Genomic DNA, 26,272 nt, shown 5'->3' on the forward strand with positions numbered 1-26,272 from the left:
ATTTTTAAAGGTCGGGAAACGGGATCCATTTTTCCTGAACATTTGGTACTGGATCCAGCATTAATACATTTCAAGTGTACCGGAATTTTGGCCGTAGAAAATACCGCAGCATGCTGCAGTATTTTCTACGGCCAAATACCGTAAGAGTGACTGAACTGAAGAAATCCTGATGCATACTGAATGGAATGCTCTCCATTCAGAATGCATTAGGATAAAACTGAAGAGTTTTTTTCCGGTATTGTGCCGCTGTGATGGAACTCAATACCGGAAAACTTTAACGCTAATGTGAAAGTATCCTTAGTGTATATTCCCAGGAGGCTGGCTTCAAAACTCCCTATTTTTACAGTAAAGTTTAAACTAGAATATAATTTTTGTACAGTTCTGATTATTATCAACCTTCTTCAGAAATAAGTATGATGTACTAATTTTGTATCATTAGAATATTTTAATAGCATGTTCCAATACATTCAACAAACAGAACATATATGTAGTCATAAACCTAATGGCTTGGACAGGATTAAAGACATTCTTCCCTTATTCTTGGTGACACAACCTTTGGCAACAATAGCGGCCTCCAATGTTTGTTTTTTTGTGGAGCTTTCTGAATCTGTCTGCTGGTAGTTTTTTCCACTGCACTTCTTTCAAGATCTTAAATCTTAGTAAGGTTCCTTTTCCTAATAGATTTCAGCATTCTCCAAAGATTTTCAATTGGGATTGAGATCATGACTCATTGCTGGTCAGTTTAAAATAGTCAATTTTTCCTTCTTAACCATTCTTGTGTACTTATGTGCAGCTGTAGGACTCATTTTGACTCACATTTGAAATTTTGCTGTTGCTAAAACACATTCAAAGCCTCCAGTCTCAGAGGCAACACCACAATATTATGGATCCTTCACCATGTTTCACTGCAGGTTGGGTACACTTTTCTTTACAGGCTTCATTTCGTCATCTATAAATATAATGCTGGTATGTATTGTCAGAAAACTGTACTTTTGAACTGTCTATTGCGGTTTGTCTATGTAATCTTTGACGGTTTAGCTGCTCTTGTTTAAGTATTTCTCTAAAGGGAACCTGTCACTAGAGATGGCCTTGCGGTTCGCCTGGCGGTCGTTTTGCAGCAAACTTTGCGTGTTCGCGATTCGCTGAACATGCGAACATATGGAGAAATTTGCGCCCGCCATATTCTTTTACATTGTGAAGAACTTTGACCCATGACACATCCATCAGGTGGTACAGGACAGCCAATTGAGACGTTTCAGCACATGGACATACCCCCTACCTTATAAATAAACCTGATCTGGCCGCCATTTTACATTCAGTGTTTTGCCAGTGTAGGGGGAGGTTGCCGTGTGGAGCAGGGACAGGCTGTTAGGGACATCAAACGCTAGCTAATAGGGCCACAAGTCATTTTAAGGACTGATATAGATGTGCTATCTATATGTGTGATACACAGAGGGGTGCGATATACTTATACTTTTATCATGAGTCAAAAACACATAGATCTATATAGTGATCACCTGGAAGTCAGGGGCCTAGGGGCTTACTAGAGCCATTTTTATATAGGGTAAGGTTCCGGACGGGGTCGCTCTTATCAGGGCGGATGGTCTATGGTTAGGCTATCAGAGCCAGAATAGCACCCCCCTGTAGGGCAATATCAGGGACAGTTCTTTGCCCACCCTGTCCTTTAATACCACGCCAAAAAATAATTGTGGAATCGCACTCACCAGATCTTGAGGTCATCCGGAATGCAACAGCCTACCTGGAGTCCAAGATTCATCAGGGCTCCTGCGTAACAAGTCCCAGAAAAGAAGATGGAGGCAGCATGTCCGGTAAAAAACCCACATCATCATCTAGCCCAGGGATAGATGTTTTTTGCTTTCCCTCCGGGATTCATGGATGTGCACTGGAGCCCCCCGGATTGTGGTAGGACATATGGTTTCTCATTTGGTGCCGCCAAGCACCTGATTTAGTGCTGCCAAGCACTTGTTACTGCCTACCACATCTATGCTTTTTGCTTAAAGTAGTTCTGCACTTTGTTTTAACTAATGATCTATCCTCTGGATAGATCATCAGCATCTGATCGGTGAGGGTCCGACACCCGGGACCTCCACCGATTAGCTGTTTGAGAAGGCAGCGGCGATTCAGCAGCGCCGCGGTCTTCTCGCTGTTTAACGCTGGCCGAGTGACGTCACGACTAGTATCAACTAGCGTGGGCGGGGCTAAGCTCTGTTCACTTGAATGGAGCTTAGCCCCGCCCACGCTAGTTGATACTAGTCGTGACGTCACTGGGCCAGCGGTAAACAGTGAGAAGGCTGCGCCACTGCCTTCTCAAACAGCTGATCGGCGGGGGTCCTGGGTGTCGGACCCCCGCCGATCAGATGCTGATGATCTATCCAGAGGATAGATCATTAGTTAAAGCAAAGTGCAGAACCCCTTTAACTTTAATAATTGAATTTATTTTCATTTTGAGGGATATCTTTTCCATTCACACGTCCGCAAAAGGGGTCCGCAAAATTCACACGTCCGCAAAAATGCGGAACGGGTGCAGACCCATTCATGTTCAATGGGGCCGGAATGTGCTGTCCGCATCCGCCTTTGCGGATCCGCACTTCCACATGTGTGCTTCCGTTTCCACAAAAAAATAGAACATGTTCTATTCTTGTCCGCAATTGCAGACAAGATTAGGCATTTTCTATTATAGTGCCGGCGATGTGCGGTCCACAAATTGCGGAATGCACATTGCTGGTGTCCGTGTTTTGCGGATCCGCAAAACACTTACGGACGTGTGAATGGACCCTAATAGTAAAATTATTAAAGGTTACGTTTTTTCTTTATGTATATTCTAATGGATTGCCTTCCTTGTACAATGTTATAATATACTTTCTATGTTAGAAAGTATATTATAGTGCATTTGTATTGTGCGGCAGTTGTGTGCGGTTCTGCTGTGATACTGCAGGTATATAGAGGGACAAGCGTTATTGGAACAAATCATTTCTACTGGTGTGATATACCAGTCGTCCCACAAAAAAACTGATTGAAGCGGGGTGTTATATAACAATATACTTTCGTTATAGTGCATTTGGGGACTGTATAGTGCATTTGCGCATGCGCAAAAATTATATTGCCGATATTTTGCATTGAAAAAAATAATAAATGGAGATTGCAATTTCAAATAATACATCTGGTATGTCACTGTCCATGTTGTGGGACTATTTGTGCACTTCTAGTAATTATTTCTTGGCTGCAAATATGAGCTGAAGGTTTTTCAGGTTCGCCTGCTATTAGAATGAGTGGGACCCGTGGCGAACTTGCTATTCACGAACATTTGATCGGGTTCGCGAACCATCCCGGCAGATGTTCGTCCAGCACTACCTGTCACGATGAAATGCAGTGTAATCTGCAGGCAGCATGTAAAAAGAGCAGGAGGAGCTCAGCAGACTGATGAATAGTTTTGTTGGAAAAGATTCTGAAAAATATTTATTTTCTACATTTAAGTCTCCTGCTTATTCTGACTTCAATTGTACAATCAGACTAACTCATCAGTGACTGACAACAACCTTATCTGTACAGACACTTAAACAGAGAATGTTATCCATTACTGATGACAGTACCTGTGTACAACAGAGCTCTTGAAAGCAGACTTACATAAATGTATAAATTACAAGTTTTGCTGAATCTTTTCCCACAAAACGACATATTAATATGCTCAGCTCTTCCTGCTCTATAACATGCTGATATAGCAGACAACACTGCGTTTCATGAGGACAGGTTCTCTTTAAGGAAATGGTCCTCCTTAGGCCTCATGCACACTACCATATCAGTTTTGTGGTTCACAAATCGTGGATGTGAAAAACATGGATCCCAGTTGTGTGCATGCCAGAATTTTTTTGCTCCTGTAGAAATGTCCGATCCCTGTTCACAAAACAGACAAAAGTAGGACATGTTCTATCTTTTTTGCGGGGCCACGGAAAGGACATACCGATTCATTTTTAAAGCCCTATTGAAATTAATGAGTCCGATTCTGATCCGCAAAAATGGGGATCGTGTGCATAAGGCTTTAGACTTCGCTGAAAGTAGAGTGTGCGGCGCATGGTGCAGGTTGAAACCTTCGCTCCAGATGTCTGCATCTCAGCCTGAAGTTCTTTAAATATGGTATGGGGTTTCTTTGCTACATTTTGAACCACCATTTATAGGGTCCTCTCATCAAGTTTCCTCTTTCAACCAGGTCCTAGACTGTTCCATGAGAAGCGAACTTCTTGAGAACATTTTGAGCTGCCGAAGCTGGGACACTAAGATCTCTTTAGATTATCTTGGACCTTTGGCAACAACCCTTGCACAGGTCACAGAGCATGCCTAGAAAAAGTTCTCATATAAGTCAATGAGGTCTCCTCTAGACCATCGCGTCTATGGCCCATGTGGCTGCTGTAAAGCATTTTTCTTAATGTTATTAATAATAGCTCAGGCAAGATGGCAGCCATCATTATCAGGTTCATGAAATAGAATAAATATATCTGTAATCAGAAAATAAAAACTGATATAATATTTGTTGCTATCTGGTTTTATCTGGCAGAAAAAAAAATTGTTCCTTTAAGGCCTCATGCACACGACAGTATTTTTTCACGGTCCGCAAAACGGGGTTCCGTTGGTCCGTGACCGTTTTTTCGTCCGTGAGTCTTCCTTGATTTTTGGAGGATCCACGAACATGAAAAAAAAGTCGTTTTGGTGTCCGCCTGGCCGTGCGGAGCCAAACGGATCCGTCCTGACTATTACAATGCAAGTCAATGTGGACGGATCCGTTTGACGTTGACACAATATGGTGCAATTGCAAACGGATCCGTCCCCCACTGACTTTTAATGTAAAGTCAGGAGTTAATATACCATAGGATCTGAGTTTTCTCCAATCCGATGGTATATTTTAACTTGAAGCGTCCCCATCACCATGGGAACGCCTCTATGTTAGAATATACCATCGGATTTGAGTTAGATCGTGAAACTCAGATCCGACAGTATATTCTAACACAGAGGCGTTCCCATAGTGATGGGGACGCTTCAAGTTAGAATATCCTACGAACTGTGTACATGACTGCCCTCTGCTGCCTGGCAGCACCTGATCTCTTATAGGGGGCTGTGATCCGCACAATTAACCCCTCAGGTGCCGCACCTGAGGGGTTAATTGTGCGTATCATACCCCCCTGTAAGAGATCAGGTGCTGCCAGGCAGGAGGGGGCAGACCCCACCTCCCTCCCCTGTATTACATTCATTGGTTGCCAGTGCGGCCTCCCCTCTCCCCTTCCTAATTAAAATCACGTTCCGAATCCCCCATCATTGGTGGCCAGTGCGGCCTCACCTCTCCCCCCCTAGTTAAAATCACGTTCCGAATCCCCCATCATTGGTGGCCAGTGCGGCCTCACCTCTCCCCCCCCCTAATTAAAATCACGTTCCGAATCCCCCATCATTGGTGGCCAGTGCGGCCTCACCTCTCCCCCCCCAAGTTAAAATCACGTTCCGAATCCCCCATCATTGGTGGCCAGTGCGGCCTCACCTCTCCCCCCCCCCCAAGTTAAAATCACGTTCCGAATCCCCCATCATTGGTGGCCAGTGCGGCCTCACCTCATCCCCCCCCCCCCCAAGTTAAAATCACGTTCCGACTCCCCCATCATTGGTGGCCAGTGCGGCCTCACCTCTCCCCCCCCCCCCAAGTTAAAATCACGTTCCGAATCCCCCATCATTGGTGGCCAGTGCGGCCTCACATCTCCCCCCTAGTTAAAATCACGTTCCCCCATCATTGGTGGCAGTGGAGAGTTCCGATCAGTCCCAGTTTAATCGCTGGGGCTCCGATCGGTAACCATGGCAACCAGGACGCTACTGCAGTCCTGGTTGCCATGGTTACTTAGCAATTTTTAGAAGCATTATATAGGGAGTGCAGAATTATTAGGCAAGTTGTATTTTTGAGGATTAATTTTATTATTGAACAACAACCATGTTCTCAATGAATCCAAAAAACTCATTAATATCAAAGCTGAATATTTTTGGAAGTAGTTTTTAGTTTTAGCTATTTTAGGGGGATATCTGTGTGTGCAGGTGACTATTACTGTGCATAATTATTAGGCAACTTAACAAAAAACAAATATATACCCATTTCAATTATTTATTTTTACCAGTGAAAAATATAACATCTCAACATTCACAAATATACATTTCTGACAGTCAAAAACAAAACAAAAACAAATCAGTGACCAATATAGCCACCTTTCTTTGCAAGGACACTCAAAAGCCTGCCATCCATGGATTCTGTCAGTGTTTTGATCTGTTCACCATCAACATTGCGTGCAGCAGCAACCACAGCCTCCCAGACACTGTTCAGAGAGGTGTACTGTTTTCCCTCCTTGTAAATCTCACATTTGATGATGGACCACAGGTTCTCAATGGGGTTCAGATCAGGTGAACAAGGAGGCCATGTCATTAGATTTTCTTCTTTTATACCCTTTCTTGCCAGCCACGCTGTGGAGTACTTGGACGCGTGTGATGGAGCATTGTCCTGCATGAAAATCATGTTTTTCTTTAAGGATGCAGACTTTTTCCTGTACCACTGCTTGAAGAAGGTGTCTTCCAGAAACTGGCAGTAGGACTGATTTTTCTAAGGTTTTATGGACTGATGAAATGAGAGTGAGTCTTGATGGGCCCGTGGCTGGATTGGTAAAGGGCAGAGAGCTCCAGTCCGACTCAGACTACTGCCAGTTTCTGGAAGACACCTTCTTCAAGCAGTGGTACAGGAAGAAGTCTGCATCCTTCAAGAAAAACATGATTTTCATGCAGGACAATGCTCCATCACACACGTCCAAGTACTCCACAGCGTGGCTGGCATCCTCAACCCGAAAAGGCCCCACAAGCTCATCTTTGATGGTACCAGCCCAAACCAGTACTCCACCTCCACCTTGCTGGCGTCTGAGTCGGACTGGAGCTCTCTGCCCTTTACCAATCCAGCCACGGGCCCATCAAGACTCACTCTCATTTCATCAGTCCATAAAACCTTAGAAAAATCAGTCTTGAGATATTTCTTGGCCCAGTCTTGACGTTTCAGCTTGTGTGTCTTGTTCAGTGGTGGTCGTCTTTCAGCCTTTCTTACCTTGGCCATGTCTCTGAGTATTGCACACCTTGTGCTTTTGGGCACTCCAGTGATGTTGCAGCTCTGAAATATGGCCAAACTGGTGGCAAGTGGCATCTTGGCAGCTGCACGCTTGACTTTTCTCAGTTCATGGGCAGTTATTTTGCGCCTTTGTTTTTCCACACGCTTCTTGCGACCCTGTTGACTATTTTGAATGAAACGCTTGATTGTTCGATGATCACGCTTCAGAAGCTTTGCAATTTTAAGAGTGCTGCATCCCTCTGCAAGATATTTCACTATTTTTGACTTTTCTGAGCCTGTCAAGTCCTTCTTTTGACCCATTTTGCCAAAGGAAAGGAAGTTGCCTAATAATTATGCACACCTAATATAGGGTGTTGATGTCATTAGACCACACCCCTTCTCATTACAGAGATGCACATCACCTAATATGCTTAATTGGTAGTAGGCTTTCGAGCCTATACAGCTTGGAGTAAGACAACATGCATAAAGAGGATGATGTGGTCAAAATACTAATTTGCCTAATAATTCTGCACGCAGTGTACTTACCTGCGAGCTGCGATGTCTGTAACCGGCCGGGCGCTCCTCCTACTGGTAAGTGAAAGGTCTGTGCGGAGCATTGCTTATAGCACAGACCAGTCACTTACCAGTAAGAGGAGCGCCGGCCGGTCACAGACATCGCAGCTCGCAGGTAAGTATAATGCTTCTAAAAATTGCTAAGTAACCATGGCAACCAGGACCATGAACACCGTCAAAAAATAAAATGAAAACTGTGCTAAAAAAAAAACACATTTTTTTGTCACCTTACATCACTACAAGTGCAACACCAAGCAAACAAAAAGGCGTTTGCCCCCCAAAACCTCATCCTGCAAAAAATGAGCCTCTACCTAAGACTATCACCCCAAAAAAAAAAAAAAAAAATATGGCTCTCAGAATATGGAGACACTAAAACATCATTTTTTTGTTTGTGTAAAACTTAAGTAAATAAAAAAAAGTATACATATTAGGTATTGCCGCATCCATAACAACCTGCTCTATAAAAATACCACATCACCTAACCCCTCAGATGAACACCGTAAAAAATAAAAAAATAAAAACTGTGTCGAAAAAGCAATTTTTTGTCACCTTATATCACAAAAAGTGTAATAGCAAGCGTCATATGCACCCTAAAATAGTACCAATTAAACCGTCATCGCATACAGAAAAAAAATTAGCCCCTACACAAAGACAGTCGCCCAAAAAATAAAAAAAACTACGGCTTTCAGAATGTGGAGACACTAAAAAAATCCTTTTTTTTTTAAAAACGCTTTATGTAAAACTGAAACAAACCCAAAAAAGTTGTCATATTTGGTATTGTCGCATCCGTAACAACCTGCTCTATAAAAATACCACATGATCTAACTTGTCAGATGAACGTTGTAAATAACAAAAAATAAAAACTGTGCCAAAACAGCTATTTTTTACCTTGCCTCACAAAAAGTGTAATATAGAGCAACCAAAAATCATATGTACCCTAAAATAGTTCCAACAAAACTGCCACCTTATCCCGTAGTTTCCAAAATAGGGTCACTTTTTTGGAGTTTCTACTTTAGGGGTGCATCAAATGGGACATGGTGTCAAAAAACCAGTCCAGCAAAATCTGCCTTCCAAAAACCATATGGCGTTCCTTTCCTTCTGCGCAATACCGTGTAACCGTACAGCAGTTTAGGACCACATATGGGGTGTTTCTGTAAACTACAGCATCAGGGCCATAAATATTGAGTTTTGTTTGGCTGTTAACCCTTGCTTTGTAACTGGAAAAAATGGATTAATATGGAAAATCTGCCAAAAAAGTGAAATTCTGAAATTTCATCTCCATTTTCCATTAATTCTTGTGGAACACCTAAACGGTTAACAAAGTTTGTAAAATCAGTTTCAAATACCTTGAGGGGTTTAGTTTATAAAATTGGGTCATTTTTAGGTGGTTTCTATTATGTAAGCCTCACAAATTGACTTCAGACCTAAACTGGTCCTTAAAAAGTGGGTTTTGGAAATTTTCGGAAAAATTTCAAGATTTGCTTCTGAACTACTAAGCCTTCTAACGTCCCAAAAAATAAAATGGCATTCACAAAATGATCCAAACATGAAGTAGACATATGGGGAATGTAAAGTAAAAACTATTTTTGGAGGTATTACTATCTACACTGCTCAAAAAAATAAAGGGAACACAAAAATAACACATCCTAGATCTGAATTAAATATTCTTCTGAAATACTTTGTTCTTTACATAGTTGAATGTGCTGACAACAAAATCACACAAAAAAATAAAATGGAAATCAAATTTCTTAACCCATGGAGGTCTGGATTTGAAGTCACCCTCAAAATTAAAGTGGAAAAACACACTACAGGCTGATCCAACTTTGATGTAATGTCCTTAAAACAAGTCAAAATGAGGCTCAGTAGTGTGTGTGGCCTCCACGTGCCTGTATGACCTCCCTACAACGCCTGTGCATGCTCCTGATGAGGTGGCGGATGGTCTCCTGAGGGATCTCCTCCCAGACCTGGACTAAAGCATCTGCCAACTCCTGGACAGTCTGTGGTGCAATGTGACGTTGGTGGATAGAGCGAGACATGATGTCCCAGATGTGCTCAATTGGATTCAGGTCTGGGGAACGGGCGGGCCAGTCCATAGCATCAATGCCTTCGTCTTGCAGGAACTGCTGACACACTCCAGCCACATGAGGTCTAGCATTGTCTTGCATTAGGAGGAACCCAGTGCCAACCGCACCAGCATATGGTCTCACAAGGGTCTGAGGATTTCATCTCGGTACCTAATGGCAGTCAGGCTACCTCTGGCGAGCACATGGAGGGCTGTGCGGCCCTCCAAATAAATGCCACCCAACACCATTACTGACCCAATGCCAAACCGGTCATGCAGGAGGATGTTGCAGGCAGCAGAACGTTCTCCACGGCATCTCCAGACTCTGTAACGTCTGTCACATGTGCTCAGTGTGAACCTGCATCATCTGTGAAGAGCACAGGGCGCCAGTGGCGAATTTGCCAATCTTGGTGTTTTCTGGCAAATGCCAAACGTTCTGCACGGTGTTGGGCTGTAAGCACAACCCCCACCTGTGGACGTCGGGCCCTCATATCACCCTCATGGAGTCTGTTTCTGACCGTTTGAGCAGACACATGCACATTTGTGGCCTGCTGGAGGTCATTTTGCAGGGCTCTGGCAGTGCTCCTCCTGTTCCTCCTTGCACAAAGGCGGAGGTAGCGGTCCTGCTGCTGGGTTGTTGCCCTCCTACGGCCTCCTCCACGTCTCCTGATGTACTGGCCTGTCTCCTGGTAGCGCCTCCATGCTCTGGACACTACGCTGACAGACACAGCAAACCTTCTTGCCATAGCTCGCATTGATGTGCCATCCTGAATAAGCTGCACTACCTTAGCCACTTGTGTGGGTTGTAGACTCCATCTCATGCTACCACTAGAGTGAAAGCACCGCCAGCATTCAAAAGTGACCAAAACATCGGCCAGGAAGCATAGGAACTGAGAAGTGGTCAGGTCACCACCTGCAGAACCACTACTTTATTGGGGGGGTCTTGCTAATTGCCTATAATTTCCACCTGTTGTCTATCCCATTTGCACAACAGCATGTGAAATTGATTGTCACTCAGTGTTGCTTCCTAAGTGGACAGTTTGATTTCACAGAAGTGTGATTGACTTGGCGTTACATTGTGTTGTTTAAGTGTTCCCTTTATTTTTTTGAGCAGTGTATTATGAAAGTAGAGAAATTGAAATTTGCTAATTTTTCAACATTTTTGGTAAATATGGTATTTCTTTTTTTTTTATAAATAAAAAAGATTTTTTTTTACTCAAGTTTACCACTGTCATGAAGTACAATACATGACAAGAAATTTGCACAAATGGCCTGGTCCTTAAGGTGTAATATGGCAGGGTCCTGAAGGGGTTAAACTGCATTTTCCCCTAAAAATTACTAAATGTACAGCCTTGACATTGTGAGAGAGAAAAAAACTGTCTGGAGCATTGAGGGAAGGAAAAAGGAGAGAAAGACCTTGTTTTACACACAACAATCACTGAGCTCTAAACGTGCAACAACACAAAGCAGGCATGTTAGAGAAAGCAGTACTGAAGCTAAAAGGTATACTTAGACAGTGCATATTACGCATAGGTTTTACTGCAGAAAAGTGGCTGCGCAATACAGCACCAGCAAAGTGAATGCGATTTGCCAAATTTCATGTACATTTTGGGTATTTTGTACTCAAGGACATCGGCCTGCGAAGCGACTTTTAAAATCCATTGCATGTCAATCATTTCTCAGTAGCCGATGTATTGTGGTTTCCCCTCACCAAAACTAAGATAAATAAAGCAAATTTATGTGCAGTCACATGTTTAATGCAAATTATCTGCATACAAATCTGCACTTAGTGCAGGTACCCAAAATAAGCATTAGAGAAATCAACCAGAAATGCATAGGCCTTAGGGTACTTTTACACTAGTGTGTTCCGGTACTCGTCATAGGGACTCAATACCGGAAAAAAACGCATCAGTTTTACCCTAATGCATTCTGAATGGAAAGCAATCCGTTCAGTATGCATCAGGATGCCCTCCCTTCAGTCCCTTTTACGGTATTTTCTCCGGCCAAAATTCCGGAACACTTGCATTAATTTCCATTGAAATGTATTAATGTCGAATCCGGTACCAAGTGTTTCGGAAAAACGGATCCGGTTTCCCGATCTGCGCATGTGCAGACCTTTAAATCTGTGAAAAAAAAGTAAATACCGGATCTGTTTTTCCGGATGACACCAGAGAGACGAATCCGGTATTGCAATGCATTTGTCAGACGGATGCGCATCCGGATACAAATGATATCGGTTTGTATACGGATTTCCGTATCCAGCAGGCATTTCCAGCAACGGAACTGCCTACCGGATTCTTCTAACACTAGTGTGAAAGTACCCTTAGAGGTATTCTGACTTTAAGGATTACATTTTTTTATTTAGACAATAGGATGTGGAACAAACTTCTAATTTACGTTTTTTTAAAATTTATTACATCTGTGCATTTGCCTCTCCCTAGTCCTGTAAATTGCATCCGCAGGAGAGCCAGTTAGGATTACACATGGTGTCAGTCATGTGACCCTCAAAAGTTTCATGTGACCTGGCTTTCAGTTAACTCCCCAGGTATCTAACAGGTAATAGTAGTGTATTGTGGAGCAGATCATGTACGACTACCTGCAGCAGCACCTCGTGTCTTTCAGTGTAGAAGCAGTAGAATCTCTGTGTGTTGTTTAACCACCTCAGCCCCCAGTGCTTAAACACCCTGAAAGACCAGGCCACTTTTTACACTTCTGACCTACACTACTTTCACCGTTTATTGCTCGGTCATGCAACTTACCACCCAAATGAATTTTACCTCCTTTTCTTCTCACTAATAGAGCTTTCATTTGGTGGTATTTCATTGCTGCTGACATTTTTACTTTTTTTGTTATTAATCAAAATTTAACGATTTTTTTGCAAAAAAATGACATTTTTCACTTTCAGTTGTAAAATTTTGCAAAAAAAAACGAGATCCATATATAAATTTTGCTCTAAATTTATTGTTCTACATGTCTTTGATTAAAAAAAAAATGTTTGGGTAAAAAAAAAAATGGTTTGGGTAAAAGTTATAGCGTTTACAAACTATGGTACAAAAATGTGAATTTCCGCTTTTTGAAGCAGCTCTGACTTTCTGAGCACCTGTCATGTTTCCTGAGGTTCTACAATGGCCAGACAGTACAAACACCCCACAAATGACCCCATTTCGGAAAGTACACACCCTAAGGTATTCGCTGATGGGCATAGTGAGTTCATAGAACTTTTTATTTTTTGTCACAAGTTAGCGGAATATGATGATTTTTTTCTTTTTATTTTTTTCTTACAAAGTCTCATATTCCACTAACTTGTGACAAAAAATAAAAACTTCTATGAACTCACTATGCCCATCACGAAATACCTTGGGGTCTCTTCTTTCCAAAATGGGGTCACTTGTGGGGTGGTTATACTGCCCTGGCATTCTAGGGGCCCAAATGTGTGGTAAGGAGTTTGAAATCAAATTCTGTAAAAAATGACCTGTGAAATCCGAAAGGTGCTCTTTGGAATATGGGCCCCTTTGCCCACCTAGGCTGCAAAAAAGTGTCACACATCTGGTATCTCTGTATTCAGGAGAAGTTGAGGAATGTGTTTTGGGGTGTCTTTTTACATATACCCATGCTGGGTGAGATAAATATCTTGGTCAAATGCCAACTTTGTATAAAAAAATGGGAAAAGTTGTCTTTTGCCAAGATATTTCTCTCACCCAGCATGGGTATATGTAAAATGATACCCCAAAACACATTCCCCAACTTCTCCTGAGTACGGAGATACCAGATGTGTGACACTTTTTTGCAGCCTAGGTGGGCAAAGGGGCCCATATTCCAAAGAGCACCTTTCGGATTTCACAGGTCATTTTTTACAGAATTTGATTTCAAACTCCTTACCACACATTTGGGCCCCTAGAATGCCAGGGCAGTATAACTACCCCACAAGTGACCCCATTTTGGAAAGAAGAGACCCAAAGGTATTCGCTGATGGGCATAGTGAGTTCATGGAAGTTTTTATTTTTTGTCACAAGTTAGTGGAATATGAGACTTTGTATGGAAAAAAATAAATAAAAAAATCAGCATTTTCCACTAACTTGTGCCAAAAAATAAAAAATTCTAGGAACTCGCCATGCCCCTCACGGAATACCTTGGGGTGTCTTCTTTCCAAAATGGGGTCACTTGTGGGGTAGTTATACTGCCCTGGCATTTTCCAGGGGCCCTAATGTGTGGTAAGTAGGTAAATGACCTGTGAAATCCTAAAGGTGCTCTTTGGAATATGGGCTCCTTTGCCCACCTAGGCTGCAAAAAAGTGTCACACATGTGGTATCGCCGTATTCAGAAGAAGTTGGGGAATGTGTTTTGGGGTGTCATTTTACATATACCCTTGCTGGGTGAGAGAAATATCTTGGCAAAAGACAACTTTTCCCATTTTTTTATACAAAGTTGGCATTTGACCAAGATATTTCTCTCACCCAGCATGGGTATATGTAAAATGACACCCCAAAACACATTCCCCAACTTCTCCTGAGTACGGCGATACCAGATGTGTGACACTTTTTTGCAGCCTAGATGCGCAAAGGGGCCCAAATTCCTTTTAGGAGGGCATTTTTAGACATTTGGATACCAGACTTCTTCTCACGCTTTGGGGCCCCTAGAATGCCAGGGCAGTATAAATACCCCACATGTGACCCCATTTTGGAAAGAAGACACCCCAAGGTATTCAATGAGGGGCATGGCGAGTTCATAGAAATTTTTTTTTTTTTGGCACAAGTTAGCGGATATTGATATTTTTAATTTTTTTCTCACAAAGTCTCCCGTTCCGCTAACTTGGGACAAAAATTTTAATCTTTCATGGACTCAATATGCCCCTCACGGAATACCTGGGGGTGTCTTCTTTCCGAAATGGGGTCACATGTGGGGTATTTATACTGCCCTGGCATTCTAGGGGCCCTAAAGCGTGAGAAGAAGTCTGGAATATAAATGTCTAAAAAATTTTACGCATTTGGATTCCGTGAGGGGTATGGGGAGTTCATGTGAGATTTAATTTTTTGACACAAGTTAGTGGAATATGAGACTTTGTAAGAAAAAAAAATATATAATTCCGCTAACTTGGGCCAAAAAAATGTCTGAATGGAGCCTTACAGAGGGGTGATCAATGACAGGGGGGGTGATCAATGACAGGGGGGGTGATCAATGACAGGGGGGGTGATCAATGACAGGGGGGTGATCAGGGAGTCTATATGGGGTGATCACCACAGTCATTGATCATGCCCCTGTAAGGCTTCATTCAGACGTCCGGATGCGTTTTGCGGATCCGATCCATCTATCAGTGGATCCGTAAAAATCATGCGGACGTCTGAATGGAGCTTTACAGGGGGGTAATCAATGACAGGGGGGTGATCAGGGAGTCTATATGGGGTGATCACCACAGTCATTGATCACGCCCCTGTAAGGCTTCATTCAGACGTCCGGATGCGTTTTGCGGATCCGATCCATCTATCAGTGGATCCGTAAAAATCATGCGGACGTCTGAATGGAGCTTTACAGGGGGTTGATCAATGACAGGGGGGTAATCAATGACAGGGGGGTGATCAGGGAGTCTATATGGGGTGATCACCACAGTCATTGATCACGCCCCTGTAAGGCTTCATTCAGACGTCCGGATGCGTTTTGCGGATCCGATCCATCTATCAGTGCATTCGTAAAAATCATGCGGACATCTGAATGGAGCTTTACAGGGGTGTGATCAATGACAGGGGTGTAATCAATGACAGGGGGGTGATCAGGGAGTCTATATGGGGTGATCACCACAGTCATTGATCATGCCCCTGTAAGGCTTCATTCAGACGTCCGGATGCGTTTTGCGGATCCGATCCATCTATCAGTGCATCCGTAAAAATCATGCGGACATCTGAATGGAGCTTTACAGGGGGGTGATCAATGACAGGGGTGTAATCAATGACAGGGGGGTGATCAGGGAGTCTATATGGGGTGATCACCACAGTCATTGATCATGCCCCTGTAAGGCTTCATTCAGACGTCCGGATGCGTTTTGCGGATCCGATCCATCTATCAGTGGATCCGTAAAAATCATGCGGACATCTGAATGGAGCTTTACAGGGGGGTAATCAATGACAGGGGGGTGATCAGGGAGTCTATATGGGGTGATCACCACAGTCATTGATCATGCCCCTGTAAGGCTTCATTCAGACGTCCGGATGCGTTTTGCGGATCCGATCCATCTATCAGTGGATCCGTAAAAATCATGCGGACGTCTGAATGGAGCTTTACAGGGGGTTGATCAATGACAGGGGGGTAATCAATGACAGGGGGGTGATCAGGGAGTCTATATGGGGTGATCAGGGGCTAATAAGGGGTTAATAAGTGACGGGGGGGGGGGGGTGTAGTGTAGTGTAGTGGTGCTTGGTGCTACTTTACTGAGCTACCTGTGTCCTCTGGTGGTCGATCCAAACAAAGGGGACCACCAGAGGACCAGGTAGCAGGTATATTAGACGCTGTTATCAAAACAGCGTCTAATATACCTGTTAGGGGTTAAAAAAAACACATCTCCAGCCTGCCAGCGAACGATCGCCGCTGGCAGGCTGGAGATCAACTCTCTTACCTTCCGTTCCTGTGAGCGCGCGCGCCTGTGTGCGCGCGTTCACAGGAAATCTCGCGTCTCGCGAGAGGACGCGCCGGCGCGTCCAGGAGGAATGAATCAACCACCTCCAGGACGCGTCTGTGCGTACAGCGGTCCGGAGGTGGTTAATTATTATTTTTTTTTAACATGACATCACATAAAGACAGGTAGTCGTTTTACAAATCAGTAAAGACAGGCACAGAATGTTGTAGTTACTGTAATATGCATAAGGGAGAAAAATGATGGATTGCTTGTCCGGCGCTGTCACATGATATTCAAGCAGTCAGCTTTGTGATATAAAGGTTACTTTTATTTTCAAACAGTCAACGCGTTTCGAGAGCTTTAGTGCCCTCTTCCTCAGGACAATACACAATTGAGTGGTTAATTGACAAGGATCGCAGTAGCCTACACTTGTATTTAAGGGTTAATAATATGCAGTGGTGGTACAGTGGCCACAGCCCCCCCTCCTCAGTATTATAATCATGTTAATTATAATCATTGGTGGCGCAGTGAGCTCCCCCACCCCAGTATTATAATCATTGGTGGCAGTGGCCACAGGCGCGCCCCTCCCCCCATTGTTATATTCATTGGTGGCAGCATCTGATTGGAGCCCCAGCAGTGAAATCGTGGGGCTCCGATCGGTTACAATGGCAGCCAGGACGCTACTGAAGTCTTCCATGGCTGCCATGACAAGTTCCCTGCTGCTGTGAGCACAAAACACAGGGCAGCAGGGACTGTGTAAAGTCCTATTCACCCCTTACAAGATCCCAGGTTCTAGCCAGAAAATAAATAAATAAATAAGCATATTATGTATGATCGACTCCAAAAAAGTCCAAACTATTAAAAAATATCTCCTATACGGTGAACACTACAGTCGTGGCCAAAGGTTTTGAGAATTAGATAAATATTGGAAATTGGAAAAGTTGCTGCTTAAGTTTTTATAATAGCAATTTGCATATACTCCAGAATGTTATGAAGAGTGATCAGATGAATTGCATAGTCCTTCTTTGCCATGAAAATTAACTGAATCCCAAAAAAAAATTTCCACTGCATTTCATTGCTGTCATTAAAGGACCTGCTGAGATCATTTCAGTAATCGTCTTGTTAACTCAGGTGAGAATGTTGACAAGCACAAGGCTGGAGATCATTATGTCAGGCTGATTGGGTTAAAATGGCAGACTTGACATGGTAAAAGGAGGGTGATGCTTGAAATCATTGTTCTTCCATTGTTAACCATGGTGACCTGCAAAGAAACGCGTGCAGCCATCATTGCGTTGCATAAAAATGGCTTCACAGGCAAGGATATTGTGGCTACTAAGATTGCACCTCAATCAACAATTTATAGGATCATCAAGAACTTCAAGGAAAGAGGTTCAATTCTTGTTAAGAAGGCTTCAGGGCGTCCAAGAAAGTCCAGCAAGAGGATTCAGCTGCGGGATCGGAGTGCCACCAGTGCAGAGCTTGCTCAGGAATGGCAGCAGGCAGGTGTGAGCGCATCTGCACGCACAGTGAGGCGAAGACTTTTGGAAGATGGCCTGGTGTCAAGAAGGGCAGCAAAGAAGCCACTTCTCTCCAAAAAAAACATCAGGGACAGATTGATCTTCTGCAGAAAGTATGGTGAATGGACTGCTGAGGACTGGGGCAAAGTCATATTCTCCGATGAAGCCTCTTTCCGATTGTTTGGGGCATCTGGAAAAAGGCTTGTCCGGAGAAGAAAAGGTGAGCGCTACCATCAGTCCTGTGTCATGCCAACAGTAAAGCATCCTGAGACCATTCATGTGTGGGGTTGCTTCTCATCCAAGGGAGTGGGCTCACTCACAATTTTGCTCAAAAACACAGCCATGAATAAAGAATGGTACCAAAACACCCTCGAACAGCAACTTCTTCCAACAATCCAACAACAGTTTGGTGAAGAACAATGCATTTTCCAGTACGATGGAGCACCGTGCCATAAGGCAAAAGTGATAACTAAGTGGCTCGGGGACCAAAACGTTTACATTTTGGGACCATGGTCTGGAAACTCCCCAGATCTTAATCCCATTAAGAACTTGTGGTCAATCCTCAAGAGGCGGGTGGACAAACAAAAACCCACTAATTCTGACAAACTCCAAGAAGTGATTATGAAAGAATGGGTTGCTATCAGTCAGGAATTGGCCCAGAAGTTGATTGAGAGCATGCCCAGTCGAATTGCAGAGGTCCTGAAAAAGAAGGGCCAACACTGCAAATGCTGACTCTTTCCATAAATGTCATGTAATTGTCGATAAAAGCCTTTGAAACGTATGAAGTGCGTGTAATTATATTTCACTACATCACAGAAACAACTGAAACAAAGATCTAAAAGCAGTTTAGCAGCAAACTTTGACACAAATATTAGTTTTCTCAAAACGTTTGGCCATCACTGTATAACAGAAAATAAAGAAAAACTTATGATTTTTTCATAATTTTTTAGTCACTTCACCCCCTAAAAAATAGGATAGGACTGTTATGGGCACACAGCTTTTTTGGTGTGGTATCGAATGGTATCGAGTATAGCAATACTTTTTTATTGTATCAAAATCGAATCAAAATTTTGGTATTGTGAAAACCCTAGATTAAATACAGCAGTCAATAACCTAAGGCACTATAAAATATGTTCAAATAAGTAAACCTAGAACATAAATGGTTAATACTAAGCATACACAATATGCTGTACATGCTTAGTCACAAATGAAAAGCCCAAGTGGGAACTACAATATATGAATACCAACCCATTAAGTTGTAATGCATCACTGCCCCAGACCACCACCTGAATTGGTACTTTTGGCTTATACACTGTGAATAGGTGTTTAACGCTGGGCAATGGCCTGAAATAAAAACCAAAAATAAACCTTTACTTACCTAGTAGTTCCTGCGCCACAGCCCCAGTTCTTCCTGCTGGACTTTGATTACCTAGCTGCAGGGGTGATGTCATGTCTATAAAACATGACCACTGAGCAGGGCTGTGGTGCAAAATCCACTACGCAAGTACTTCTACATTTTTTTTTTATTATAGGCCATTTCCCATTGTTGTCTGGTTTCTTGTTAAAACTGAACCACCAACTTAACTGTTCTAAGATTTTTTTAAGAGATTTCATGGGAAGCTTTGAAATGTAGTTCAATGGCCAAATTCTTTAAGTAGATGATAGCTAGGTTTTTCTCCTAATTGGAGAAAAATAATTACATAAAAAAAGTTAAGACATGGGATATTTAACAAACATATGTACAAGTTTAATTACACAAACCAAGAGACATGTACTGAACATTGTTTAGGCATTTTTTTCTACTTCCTCTATTAGATACAAATGTGTCCATAAAACAGATTCCGACCTCAGGCAATGGTTACATTACCATAATAGCTTTCATATTCTTAACGGAGCCAAACCAAATGCATAACAATGAATTGTGACCATCCCTGGTTTCTGGCATTTTTCTATGGAAGAATAGTACTGGAGACAACAATGTTTTGCTATCCAAAACCAAATACTATGGCAGTGTGAACAGAGCTTAAAGGGGTTGTGAAATAATGGGGGGGGGGGGGGGGGTTTGGCAAACCCCTCCACTTGGCCGGACCTGTAAAGGAAAGATTAGTAACCTGCTTTCTGGAGCTGACTCCTCCCTTGTTCTCTTCCAGGATTGTGATGCTCTGCTGGGCTTCCTTGATGTTAAAGGGAACGCTAGAACATCCGCAATATCCAGTCCCCATAGCTCTGTGTGCTTTTATTGTGTAAAAAAAACAACGATTTGATAGATATGCAAATTAACCTGAGATAAGTCCTGTCCCTGACTCATCTCAGGGACAGGACTCATCTCAGGTTAATTTGCATATCGATCAAATCGTTTTTTTTACACAATAAAAGCACACAGAGCTATGGGGACTGGATATTGCGGATGTGCTAGTGGCTATCTAGCAGCCCATGTACTCAGCTCTGTACACAAAATCCCGGTGACAGGTTCCCTTTAACATCCGGTTTGACATCTCCACAGTGAACCATTGGACCCAGCGGTGACTGGTTCCCCTTACATCATGACAAATGGTCACACAAGACAAGGGTATCCAGTCTCTGTCAAACCAGATGTTGACATCGAGGGAACCCAGCGGAGCATTGCAGGCCTGGAGGAGAAGGAGCGGAGAGCTGGCGTGGGAAGCAGGTAAGTAATCTTTCCTTCACAGAACTGGCCAAGTGGGGGTGTTTGCCAACCCCCCATTCTTGAACAACTCCTTTAAAGGGGTTGTCCGGGTTCAGAGTTGAACCCGGACATCCCTTCACTTTCCCCCCGGCAGCCCCCCTGACAGGAGCATCAGTAAAACGGCTAGGGCAGCGCTAAAGCCCGCCCATCAGAGCCGGTGACGTCACCGAACACACTGCCGGGCGGAAGTTTCCGCCCTGCAGTGTGTTATTGAAAACAAAAGAGCCCGTGCCCTGCGCAATCTAGCGCAGGGCAAGGGAGCGCATCAGAGCATGAGATGCTCCGATGCTAGCCTCAGGGGAGCTGCCTGCGTGAAAATAAGGGTATGTCCGCGTTCAGCTCTGAAACCGGACAACCCCTTTAATAGAGAGTGTAAAATATTCTCTACTTCCTGCATCTATCTCACATTATAAAAATCTGTTTAAATCTCTTTCTGAAAGTAAAGTGTCAAAAATCTCATAACATATTTGTTCTTTGCTTCCATGGCCAGAATTGTATGATCTTATGCAACAATCCATCCAGGGATATTCACCTAAAATAGAAAAGCAAAGTGTACAACATTAACAAATATTAACAATAATAACAAAAACTGACAGATGTCTCGTTAATAAATCACAGTACAGTTTATTTTTCCTCGGAGTGTATACAGCCTCAATCCCAAAAAAGTAGACTGAACAACATATGCTGCCATTCAGACATCTATTTCGGAGAAGGCCTTGCATATTTCAGCAAGACAATGTTAAAACACATACTGCATCCATCACTAGAGAATGGCCTCTCAGAGGAAAAGTCAGGGTGCTGAACTGGCCTGCCTGCATCATAGAAAGAAAAATCTGGCAAAAAAGGACTATTGAGCAGCTAGAATACTTTATCAGACAACATCCCTCTCCTAAAACTCCAGCATTTGGTCTCCTCATGTCCCAGACATTTACAGACTGTTGTTAAAAGAAGCGATGCTACAAAATGGAAGACATGGTCCTTTGCCAACGTGTTGCTGCCATCAAGTTCTGAATGGGTTTATTTATTTCATGAACTGGAAGAAATCTAACTTTCAACATGTAATATGTGTTCTATGATCTATTTTGAATAAACTATGGGTCTATTACAGGGATCAGCAACCTTTGGCACTCCAGCTGCTGTGAAACTACAACTCCACGCATGCAAACAAGCTTGGCTGTTCTTCACAGAAGTGAATAGGGCATTCTGGAAGTTGTAGTTTCAGAATGCCTGGAGTGGCGGAGGTTGCTGATCCCTGGTCTATGAGATCTGCAATCACTGCATTCTGTTTTTATTTACAGTTCACACACCGTCCAAATTTTTTGGGACTTGAGATTGTATTATCAGACATGGAGACTGAATAATGAAAATAAAAGAGCAATATCCAGCTTACTGTTAGCCACTATTTCATCTCAAATAAGCAGGGTGACCATCAGGGCAGTAATACAGGAAGGGGCCAGCACATCTGGTGGGCTGGACATCATCAGCCTGATTAGTATTCACTTCAGTGCAATGAATAATAATAAAGCCTCCGTTCAATTTGAGTAAGGGAGGGGCCCTCTCCGAGCCAAAACCATTTACTTTATTTTTACAGGTCTTTGTTGAGAACTGAACCCCAGAACCTGTGAGTGGCAGGCAACAAGTTTACCACTACACTATAGATCTGCCCTGTAAGGATAGGATTTTATGTGCCTAAAAAGCTACTAAACAGCATTACTCTTTTCCTTACAGGCATAATATTAAAGGGGTTGTCCCATCTCCCCTGTTCACTGCTGCCGCTGTTCCGCAGCCCTGAACTTCCTGATTGATATGGGGGCGTTGACTTTGAAGTTGATTGACAGCACAGACAAGCAGCACGCTCAAAGTCATTGCACTGCTCGCCTGGGTGACAGCATTCCCGTGTTGCTAGTGAAGGATTTTCATTAGCACCTTCAGTACAGAGGGACGCTGGAGTGGACAGACAGTGACGTAGATTGCAGAATATTTCCAAGGGTACTGAACATGCCATGGAGCTGTTTTACACAGACTGATGCAAGGTGGTCAGAAGAGGAGCTGGTGTGCATGTGTGTGCGCTCCTGGCCACAACATTACAGCAGTGGCTGTATCCCCTGACAACAAGCAGGCAGAAAAAGGGTAAAATATATATTAAAAAAGGCACTTTTAATTTTACATTAGTAAGTGATTTAGGTATGCTATGAGCCATTACTGTTTAGCAGCTTTTCAGACACTTCTTTTACGGTAAAAGAAAAGATGGAAAGTAAAAGTGCAGTGTTTCTGCCATAACCTTTACTGAAGATATTATTTTACAGGTCTTTGTTGGGAACTGAACCCCAGACCTTCTGCATGGCAAGTAGCAAGTTTACCACTACACTAGAGAATTATACTGTTATAAAGATAGGATTATCTGTGCCTTAAAAGCTAAATAATTTGAGGCAGGTAGCTGGATAACCGTTAGAAAGAAGGGTAGAGGGAAGAGTGCCAGGGAGGCTAGCCCTGATCTGACACACTCTAACAAGTTGGCAGATGAGAGCGATGTCAGTTTAGGAATAGCACTGCTGCAGCTGGACCCTTCCTCTGCCAGTGTAACGGGGCGCCGAAGGCGCACTCGGTCATCCATCAGCCGCAGACCTGCTGCTTAGCTTCGGAAGCGAGGATCTGTGTTTGGCCTCGTTCCCAGGGCGGCTTTGCTAGCTGGGAGGCTCCCTGCTCCTAGGTCTGCCTTGAGCGCCGAGCTGATCACTCGGTGCTCGACTTGTCTGTCTGTCGGTCATGTGACGCTGGCCACTCCCCACTATAAATACAGGCGGCCTGCTGGCTACAGGTTGCCTGTGACTTTAGTCTCTTAAGCTGTGTGTATTGTTAGCTACTCTATTGATTGACCTCTGGAATTTGACCTTAACCGTTTCCTGACCTCCCTTTGCCTGCTCCCTTGGTTTTGACGCTACATCTCGGATTCTGACCTCGGCTCGTTCTCGGATTTGCCACCTGCCTCTTCCCTTTGTATTGACGTGACCTCCCGGACTGACCTCGGCTAGCTGACCCGCCTTTGCCTTCTCCTTCACCGGGTACCTCTCTCTTGTCCACTTCCTTGTCCATTTGACTGCCTGCATCTCGCGTACCGTTCTCTGCCTAGCTGTCCGGTACCCTCTCTGTTCCTTCCTCCCCTACCCGGCACTTACGGAGGTTAGGGACAGTCGCCCAGTTGCACCCCGTCACCTAGGGCGGGTGGTGCAAGTAGGCAGGGACAGGGTAGAAGGTGGCAGTCTAGGGGGTGCACTTCCTTCTACCTTCCCTTCTCGTGACAGCCAGTCAGGGGAATGTCGGCTCCAGTAAGCAGGGGACCAGGAGAGCAGGGCATGCCAGACAGGTGCTGGTAGTGGGAGACTCAATTATTAGGGGTACAGATAGGGCGATCTGTCACAAAGACCAGGATCGTTGAACTGTGTGAGGTCTTCCTGGCGACGGAGTTGGACACATCTCGGATCGGGTTGACAGATTACAGGGAGGGGCTGAAGAAGATCCAGCAGTCATGGCCCATATTGAAACCCATGACAAAGTTAGAGGTAGGTGGAGTGTCCTTAAAAATGATCTTAGGGATTTAGGTCACAAGCTTAGGGCAAGGACCTCAAAGGTAGTGTTTTCCGAAATACTACCTGTACCACGAGCCACACAAGGAAGACAGTGGGAGATTAGGGAGGTTAAAAATTGTCTCAAGAACTGGTGTAGGAAAGAAGGGTTTGGGTTCCTGGAGAACTGGCTCGACTTCTCTGTCGGCTACAGGCTCTATCGTAGGGATGGGCTGCACCTAAAAGGGGAAGGGGCAGCTCTTTTGGGGGAGAAGATGGATAGAAGGTTGGAGGAGTGTCTAAACTAGGGACTGGGGGGGTCGGGTAATTACATTATAGGAGGGGAAGATGCAGACAGAGACCGGGGGCAAGGTAATGGAACTGGGGGAGGAATGGAAGGAGGGACTAGAACAGTTCATAAGGAAAGGTGTAGGGTACAAAATACACATAAACCTCTTAAATGTATGTATACTAATGCCAGAAGCCTGACTAATAAAACTGGTGAACTGGAATTAGTGATGTGTGAGGAGGACTATGACATAGTGGGAATAACTGAGACATGGCTGGATGACAGCTATGACTGAGCAGTTAATGTACAGGATTACAGTCTGTTTAGAAAGGATCGTCAAAACCGGAGAGGGGAGGGTTCTGCCTTTATGTAAAGTCCTGTCTAAAGTCTACACTCTGGGAAGATATAAGTGAGGGAAATGGACATGTGGAGTCACTGTGGGTAGAAATACATGGAGGAAAAAACAATAATAAAATACTAATAGGAGTTTATTATAAGCCACCTAATATACCAGAGTCCACTGAAAATCTAGTTCTAAACAAAATAGATGAGGCGGCAAATCATAATGAGGTCGTTATTATGGGTCAATTAAACTACCCAGATATAGTCTGGGAAACTGAAACCTGTACATCTCATAAAGATAACAGGTTCTTTGCAATAACCTGGAAAATAGTGACATAAAGTAATAACCTTAAAATTGTCATTTAAAAGAGTGTTTCTTCAGGGAGGAACAAAAATACCAAACTTCAAAAAAGCTACATTTTACCAACTAAGGGTACTTTCACACTTGCGGCAGAGGATTCCGGCAGGCACTTCCGTCGCCGGAACTGCCTGTTGGATCCGGCAATCCGGACGCAAATGGATGGAATTTGTCAGACGGATCCGGATGCGGATCCGTCTGACAAATGCATTGAAATACCGGATCCGTCTTTCCGGTGTCATCCGGAAAAACGGATCCTGTATTTATTTTTTTTTTGCAAGTGTTCAGGATTTTTGGCCGGAGAGAAAAATACAGCATGCTGCGGTATTTTCTCCGGCCAAAAAACGTAAGGGGGACTGAACTGATGCATCCTGAACGGAATGCTCGCCATTCAGAATGCATTAGGATAAAACTGATCAGTTTTTTTTCCGGTATTAAGCCCCTGTGACGGAACTCAATACCGGAAAAGAAAAATGCTAGTGTGAAAGTACCCTCACACTGACATGGAAAAGGACCTAGGAAGTTTAGTAAACTAAGCTGTAGAAACCAGTGTCAGGCAGCTGCTGCCAAGGACAATAACATAATGGGTTGCATCAAAAGGGGCATAGATGCCTGTGATGAGAACATAGTCCTACCACTTTACAAATTACTAGTCAGACCACACAGAGTACTGTGCACAGTTCTGGGCTCCTCAGAGGAAGGCAACTAAAGTAATAACTGGAATGGGGCAACTACAGAACCCTGAAAGATTATCAAAACTAGGGTTATTCACTTTAGAAAAAAGACGACTGAGGGGAGATCTAATAACTACATATAAATATATCAGGGGTTAGTACAGAGATCTCTCCCATCATCTATTTATCCCCAGGACTGTGACTGTGACGAGGGGACATCCACTGCGTCTGGAGGAAAGAAGGTTTGTACACAAACATGGACGAGGATTCTTTACGGTAAGAGCAGTGAGACTATGGAACTCTCTGCCTGAGGAGGTGGTGATGGTGAGTTCACTAAAAGAGTACAAGAGGGGCCTGGATGTATTTCTGGAGTGTAATACTATTACAGGCTATACTTACTAGAGATGGGTCGATGATCCAGGGAGTTATTCCGATTGCCTGATTGGAGTCGGGAAGT

The 26,272-nt window shown here is 43.6% G+C and overlaps 1 protein-coding gene across 1 annotated transcript in view; it reads right to left on the reverse strand.

Annotated features, from left to right (window-relative positions):
- Nucleotides 1-20,469: 20,469 nt before the first annotated feature.
- Nucleotides 20,470-26,272, reverse strand: part of POT1 (protection of telomeres 1) — a 113,649-nt gene continuing 107,846 nt past the window's right edge. Inside the window, exons 15-16 of the mRNA XM_040411904.1 lie at nt 20,948-21,121; nt 20,470-20,620 (exon numbers count right to left, since the gene is read on the reverse strand). Coding sequence (XP_040267838.1) covers nt 20,997-21,121 — 125 coding nt within the window. The 3' untranslated portion in view covers nt 20,470-20,620; nt 20,948-20,996. The remainder of the gene's footprint in view (nt 20,621-20,947; nt 21,122-26,272) is intronic.

The sequence above is a fragment of the Bufo bufo genome, chromosome 1 (genome assembly GCF_905171765.1).
Source record: "Bufo bufo chromosome 1, aBufBuf1.1, whole genome shotgun sequence".
Classification (NCBI taxonomy): domain Eukaryota; kingdom Metazoa; phylum Chordata; class Amphibia; order Anura; family Bufonidae; genus Bufo; species Bufo bufo.